Consider the following 7,286-nt stretch of genomic DNA (forward strand, 5'->3'; position numbering starts at 1 on the left):
CCTCGGGAATTCTCTTTGTCCCAACAGGCCTGACATTGTTGTTCAAAAGAACCTCATTATGCATCTCAGTCACTTGCAGTAGGTTGATCAGCTTGTTGAAGGTTGTGATTCTTTTGTTGTCATACTCTAGCCTATACTGGTTCACTAGATGAAGTAGGAAAGATGGAAAGAGTCTTTTCGATCATATCATCTTCTGTGATTTCCCTTCCACAGAAATTGAGACGTGCCTTTAAGAGCAACATGTCCTTGTTGAAGTCATTGACCCTTTTGTAGTCAAGCAAGCGGATTTCATTCCACTGAACGGCCAGTTCTGGAAGCAAAGTGTCATGAATGTTCTCAAAATGTCCCTTAAGGGCATCCCACAGTTCTTTGGGTGTCTTCAATTGAAGGTACTCCTAGCGTAGGCTAGGATCAATATGTCGCCTTAGAAACATTAAGGCGTTTGCTTTCACCTTATTAGACGGTACATCATCTTTGGGGTCGGTAATGGTGGCAATGTAGTATTTTGCCACAAAGGCAGTTTCTACATCGGAAACCCAACGATGGTACTCAAGTCCTTTTGAGTCCAAGATGTCAAATTCAGGTCGAGTTGGATCAGACATCTACATAAACAAGAGGGAAGATTACGTAGTCATAAAGACATCCACATGAATTATTTTCCAAAAATATGAATTAGATTTCAAGACCAAGATTCGTAATGGTCACACATTTTTTTTGATGCTAAGTGAAAATGCTTTATCATTGTAAGTGTGTATGTATAATGCTAATAACGTGTAAAAGTAAAATGGAATTGAAATGGGTCTACTCATTTCATTTCATAACCCCTTTATATAGGGATAGAATTACAATGAAAACATCGATTAACATCAATTACAATAATGATATTAAATGCTGATTGTGATGTGATTGCGATTTCTTGATTCCCTCTTTCGTCAGTTTCTTTGACTAAGGCACATAATGTGCTTTTCCTTTAACAAATTGAAGAAAAAATTATATCTAAGGACCCCTAAATATTTTTAAACGAATGCTAAAAATAAAATTTTTATCATCTATCATCCAAATGACTTAACAAATAAATAAGGGTTATTATCACAAATGGTACCTGAACTATACCTCAATCTTATCGATGGTACCTGAACTTCAATTTTGATCACAACTAGTACCCGAACTTTTCGATTTCATTTTAAATGGTACCTAGAGCCACCTCCGGTCACTATTCCGACTAAAAAAGGGCACGGGAGGCGATCATAGTGATGATTTTTGATGATTTTGAGGGTTGCGATCATATATAGTGATGATTTTTTGGTAATAGACTTGCCTTGAACTTGTTTTTTTGTTTTTTGTTTTCTTAGATTTGGTTTTTTTGGCCGGAATAGTGACCGAAGGTGGCCTTAGGTACCATTTAAAATGAAATCGAAAAGTTCAGGTACTGGTTGTGATCAAAATTGAAGTTCAGGTACCATCAATAAAATAGAGGATAAGTTCACGTACCATTTGTGATAATTTCACAAGGTGTAAAATCATTCTTCCTCGATGGCATTCCGGGGCCTAGAGTTCTCTCTTCAGCCGAAGTTGATTAGTTTTTAATTTTCTTTATTTTGGGTCTTGGTCCCCCATTATACGAAAGGAAAAGAAAAATTCCTCGAGTCGAGGAACTAACTGATCATAGACAGATGAAACTTGTGTGACCTCGTGATTGGCTTCCATTTTTATTTGTGAATTTGGATCTTTCTCCTTCAAGTGGGGGTCCCCATCCCCGACTGCTTAGGATTCGTCGGCCGGCTGTTTGATGCCAATAACAAAAGGAAAGAAAACAATAAATTTGATCAAGTTTAATTTTATGCTGTGCAGGCTGCTGAATAAGTACCAAACTTTGTGAGACAAAATGGAATGTATTCCTTATTCCATTCTTTGCCTTCATATAATCTCCAACTCCAAAGGGGAGCATCTCTCTCTCTCTGCTATTTTCTTTCATATCTTCTTGAATGTAAGTTTGTAAATATATAATTCCAAAGTCTCTAGCAAGGTGCTCCAGTCAATAGAATCTTCCTCCTAAGACACCGCAATTAAAACTTTGGTATTGTGTCTCCATCTGCAGACTTTTAATATGAATACATTCTAGGTAATCTTCAGGTAAGAGCCTTCCTAGCTAGCTCATTCATTTACTTTCACTCATGTTGATACATACCTATACAGCAGCAGTAGCAGATTGACAAGTGCAGATGGAAAGTGACTAGAATTAGTTGGGAGAAAGAGGAGGACATATAAAGATATTCAAATTCCAAGAATCTTCCTCCTTTGAGGACTTGAGGGTGAAGAGGGACCTCTCAACAGCCACAGTGGATTCCCCTCATCTGAAATCAGGGAATAAGATTCCCAGCTTTTGCCTGTACGTGCCAGGAGAGAACCAATACGAATGCACAAAACCAATAAATCATAATATATTAACAAATGGATCAATTCTGGTATCTAATACAAGGCCAAGGCATTATGATCGACTTGTTTGAAGAATTCAAAAGGGTACGTAGTGGTAGCATGAGAGACTGAGTTTGATATGCAGAGTGGAATTAGATCGAGCAAGAGGACTCACAAGGACCCACAACACACAACAAGCAGCTATTAGTATACCAAGGACAATATCTCTTTTCAAGTCGCTGTGAGTACTGGATTGGTTCCATCAGTTCTTCTTTTTTCAATTAAGATTCTATTCCAAGCTTCCCCCACCAATTTGCTTTATAAAGACATGCTCAGCATACCCTTTGGTTTGTGAGAAATGCATTATACAAGGAGAAAGAGATAGCAGGCTAGCCTACGTCCTGAAAGAGAGCAAAGAACAATTGTTAGGAAGTTCATCACCATCACTGGCCATCACCACCACCACCACCACCACCTTCATCATCTCACTCACCAAACTAGGAATTTAGGCAAACATACAGAGAAGTTACCAGGCTTCAAGTGGATCAGAGGTAAGGTTGGTTCAAGAGAAAGAGGCAGACATCCAGCTGATCCAGGTAAGAAGTAGTCAATGTAGATTTCAGTATTTCGCAGCTTCCATGCAGTTGAACATTTCACTGAAACTTACTTTGGGTTTTGAAGAGTAGAGAGAAGAATAGAATGATGTACCATCATCATCACCACCAGCACCAACACCAGGCAAAGAACATCCATTCCTCTTCTTCAAGCAGGATGGCCATCCCTCCTGAAAGGCATCTGTTTCTGCAGCCGGAAACTTGCCCTGAAGATTCAGGACTAGTCCTTTCAACTGATGCCAAGCCAAGACTCAAATGGACGCCTGATCTCCACGAGCGCTTCATAGAAGCAGTAAACCAGCTGGGAGGAGCAGAGAGTGAGTCTACTACAATGCACCACATAATATCACACCAAATCTATGAATGAAACAAGGGGCATCTGAATGCAGTTTAAAAATTTCATGGTTTTCAATGCAGAGGCTACTCCAAAAACAGTAATGAAACTTATGGGGATTCCAGGGCTTACATTATACCACCTAAAGAGTCATCTCCAGGTACTCCAATGTAAATACCTATAATTTTAATTTAAATAAGCCAAATGTATGGATATTAGCAATTTTGGGATTGGAGGGACTCAGGCTAGGTTTGAGTTTTCTTCTAACCTGACCCTACTAACTACCAGCTTTCTCTCTCTCTAACTCTCTCATTTTATTTTTCTCGGTCCAACAGAAGTATAGGCTCAGCAAGAATCTGCACGTACATGCTAATAGTGGCACCACAAACAAAATTGGTAAGAAAACTTATCTGTTCAAGTTCTGTGAAGAAATTTTTTTTCCATACATTAATTGCAATTTAGAAATTATGACAAAAATAAAACTTTAACACAGTTTTGGGACAATGGTATTGATTAGGTGCAGTTGCAGCTGCAGTGCCAGGAGAAAGAATATCTGAAGTAAATGGAACTCATATGAACAGTATGAACATCGGACCACAGTCAAATAAGTAAGAACATCAATAGCTAATTATGCACTCAATTCCTTATCATCTTATAAACTTCACACGTTAAGACTTGCACTGACAATGGGAATTCTTAATCCCAGAGGCTTACATATAAATGAAACACTACAAATGCAAATTGAAGTGCAGAGAAGGCTACATGAGCAGCTTGAGGTAAAGCATTTGCTTAAACTGTTGATAGAGAAATCCCAGAATGAAATGCATTTTCACCTGTTCAACAATCTGCAGTTATTAATTTGTTCTAATTTCATCAATTACATGGAAAGGCACACCAGCCGTGATTACAAAATGAGAATAGAAGAGCTCATAATTCCACAGTAATCTAGACTTCTGGTAGATGCTCTACTGTGGAAAAAACCAGAAAAAGAAAATTAAAAAAAATATTAATAATAATTTTTGCACCCCATAAATTGTTAATTGTATTGGTACAAATGGTTAGATTTAGTTTCGTTAAAGATAGATGAAGTAGAAATATGTTCATGGAAAGAAGCCCCATGGTGAAGAAGCAATATGTGATTAATTATGTACAAACAATGAAGACTTCGCATTGGATAATTCAGATGAGACGTATAAATAAACAAGCTGATAGGACATGTATAAGTAGATGTAGAGTAAAACTTCCTATAATTAATTTTAGTACTTTGACAAAAGCATTATCTGTTGCTGCATACCTTCTCAATTTTATGCATCACTGAAAGTTGTAGAGAGTAATATAGAGAGGAACACTGTGATGATTTGGTTTATTGAAGAGCAGGTACAGCGACACTTACAACTTCGTATCGAAGCTCAAGGAAAATACCTACAGTCGGTGCTGGAGAAAGCCCAGGAGACACTAGGAAGACAGAACTTAGGTACAGTGGGACTTGAAGCTGCGAAAGTTCAACTCTCTGAACTGGTATCCAAAGTCTCCACCCAATGCTTGAACTCTGCATTTACAGAGCTAAAAGAAGTACAGGGATCGTGCCCCCAAAACCAGCCCACCGATTGCTCTGTGGACAGCTGCCTCACCTCCTGTGAAGGATCTAAAAAGGATCAGGAGATACAAAACAATAGCAGGATGGGGCTAAGAGCTTATAATAGCAGCAGGGTACTAATGGAATCTGAAGAGACCATTCTACATCTGAAAGAGAATAACATGTTTGTTTCCACTCTAAGCAAGAATGCAGACCAAAGAATGTTTCCTTCAGAAGCAAGGTCTGGTGACTTGTCTATGAGCATCGGACTTGAACGAGAAAAATGGAACCGTAGCAACTGCAACTCCGAGGAAAGATTCAAAGCAAGAAACACAGATGACAGCTTTCTAGAGCATACAAACAACAAGGCAGATTCAGTTAAAGTAGATCAGACTCAGAAAGTTTCTCAAGGATATAGCGTGCCATACTTTGCAGCAAAACTGGACCTAAATTCTCATGATGATATTGATGCTTCTTCAAGTTGCAAACAGTTTGACTTGAATGGTTTTAGCTGGAGCTAACAGGGTTTACCTTAAGTGAAGGGGATAATTGCTGCAAAAGAATAGCATGTTGTTCTCTTCTTCTCGCAGTTGAAGCTCAATGGAATAAGTTGCAGGACGAAAGACAGAATGCATTTATAACCAACTGCATAGCGAGTATTTAATATATATGAATGAGTTCCAGGATTGCAAACAGGAATGTATTCATCGCAACATCACTACTCATTTTTCAAAGAGGGGCTTATGCACACATTTAAATAAAAACATTGCCCATCAACTGACGCAGTCGGATTGATAACTAGGTTTACCAGCAATAAACCTAACAAAAGGATTCTAGAGTCCACTAGAGATAAAAGAGAAAACCTCTATTTTATTGATTAAAAGATGAAAGATGCATTCTGCAGCCGCTTGCGGCTGCATAAATAAGAGAAAAGTACCCTAGGACGACTAACAATGAAACCCTAAAGCCCATGGATAAAAACGGAAACAACCCAAAAATAACTAGGAAAACCAAAAACAGGTAAAATAGAAAAATGCAGTTTTGAGGCCCTAAACGACCCCGAAAGCCCGAAAAATGCTACAGCTCATGGCCAAGCCATGAGTCTTATTTTTGGCGCGATTCCCTTTCAGGAAAGGTAAGGTATGTCCCAATCAGACACCGAGCTGCTGTTTCCTGTCTACTAGTCACTTTTCGTTTTCCTCCTTTAGCACGATCTAACTGTTCCTCAAATTGGGCTGCCATTCGCTCTGCATCAGTCTCCTCCACCTCCGAAGAACCCGACCCCGAGTTCTCATCTGGATAAAGAACCTCCTCATCTTCACGAAACTCATGCAGGTCAGCCACATTAAAGGTGTTAGAGATACCCATGGAATCAGGAAGAGCAACAACATAAGCATTGTCGTTGATCTTCCGCAGCACCTTAAAAGGACCATATTTTCTGGGCTTCAGCTTGTTATAGGTACCAACAGGAAATCTCTCCTTCCTCAGAAATACCATCACGTCATCACCCTCTTGGAACAATTTCACTCTGCGATGTTTATCAGCTGCAGCTTTATTCTTAGCATTAGTTGCTTCCAGCTTGGCCTTAACTTCATCCCGAACAGCCTGCACGGCTGCACATCTCTAGCCATGCCCTCAGCAGCAACACTAACCCCAGGGACCTTAGGAAGCTTCACCAGATCAACCACATGTCGAGGAATAGCAGTATAAACTAAGGAGAATGGTGACTTCCCTGTGGCGCTATGCACAACACTGTTATAAGCAAACTCCACCTGTGGCAAAGCATAATCCCACTGTTTGGGTCGATCTCCACAAACACTTCAGACCATGTTACCCAAAGATCTGTTAGTAACCTCTGTCTGTCCATCTGTTTGAGGATGAGCTGCGCTGCTACGGTTCAAAGCTGTTCCAAACATCCTCCACAAGGTAATCCAGAAATGGCAAAGGAACTTTGTGTCTCTATCAGAAGTAATGGACTTGGGTACTCCATGCAAACGAACCACCTCCCTGAAGAGCAGTTTAGCTATATTAGAAGCATCAGCAGTCTTCTTACATGCGATGAAATGCGCCATCTTAGAGAACCTGTCAACTACCACAAACACTGAATCCACACCCCTTTGGGTACAGGGTAATCCCAACACAAAATCCATAGCAAGGTCCTGCCAAATATCTTCAGGAATAGGTAAAGGTAGATAAAGACCTGTGTTTTGGGACTGACCCTCAGAGACCTGACAGGTGTAGCACTTTCTCACGATAGTTCCTGCATCCTTCTTCAACTGTGGCCAGAAATACCTCTCCTCAAGGCTAGCAATAGTTTTGTCTCGGCCCAAGTGCCCACTCAATCCCC

At 39.9% G+C, this 7,286-nt stretch overlaps 1 protein-coding gene across 4 annotated transcripts; it reads left to right on the forward strand.

The window, feature by feature from the left end:
- Positions 1–2,619: 2,619 nt before the first annotated feature.
- Positions 2,620–5,729, forward strand: LOC112191760 (myb-related protein 2). 4 transcript variants are annotated; one of them, XM_024331162.2, is made up of 7 exons: positions 2,620–3,011; positions 3,097–3,346; positions 3,447–3,523; positions 3,699–3,759; positions 3,887–3,971; positions 4,070–4,139; positions 4,741–5,729. In XM_024331162.2, exons 2-7 carry the CDS (start codon positions 3,115–3,117, stop codon positions 5,458–5,460), a joined length of 1,245 nt encoding a protein of 414 aa, XP_024186930.1. In that variant the 5' UTR covers positions 2,620–3,011; positions 3,097–3,114; the 3' UTR covers positions 5,461–5,729. The 4 variants fall into 4 exon arrangements, with proteins under 4 accessions (XP_024186930.1, XP_024186931.1, XP_024186928.1 ...); XM_024331163.2 differs by having other exon boundaries at positions 3,893–3,971; XM_024331160.2 differs by having other exon boundaries at positions 2,627–3,011; positions 3,881–3,971; positions 4,741–5,727.
- The last annotated feature ends 1,557 nt before the right edge of the window (positions 5,730–7,286 follow it).

Source organism: Rosa chinensis, chromosome 3 (genome assembly GCF_002994745.2).
Source record: "Rosa chinensis cultivar Old Blush chromosome 3, RchiOBHm-V2, whole genome shotgun sequence".
In the NCBI taxonomy this organism is placed as follows: domain Eukaryota; kingdom Viridiplantae; phylum Streptophyta; class Magnoliopsida; order Rosales; family Rosaceae; genus Rosa; species Rosa chinensis.

Coding starts and splice junctions, on each gene's coding strand:
- LOC112191760 (XM_024331160.2), top strand. CDS start 3,115: ATGATGTACCATCATCATCACCACCAGCACCAACACCAGGCAAAGAAC. Junction 3,347..3,446: donor CCAGCTGGGAGGAGCAGAGA/GTGAGTCTACTA, acceptor TTTTCAATGCAG/AGGCTACTCCAAAAACAGTA. Junction 4,140..4,740: donor GGCTACATGAGCAGCTTGAG/GTAAAGCATTTG, acceptor ATTGAAGAGCAG/GTACAGCGACACTTACAACT.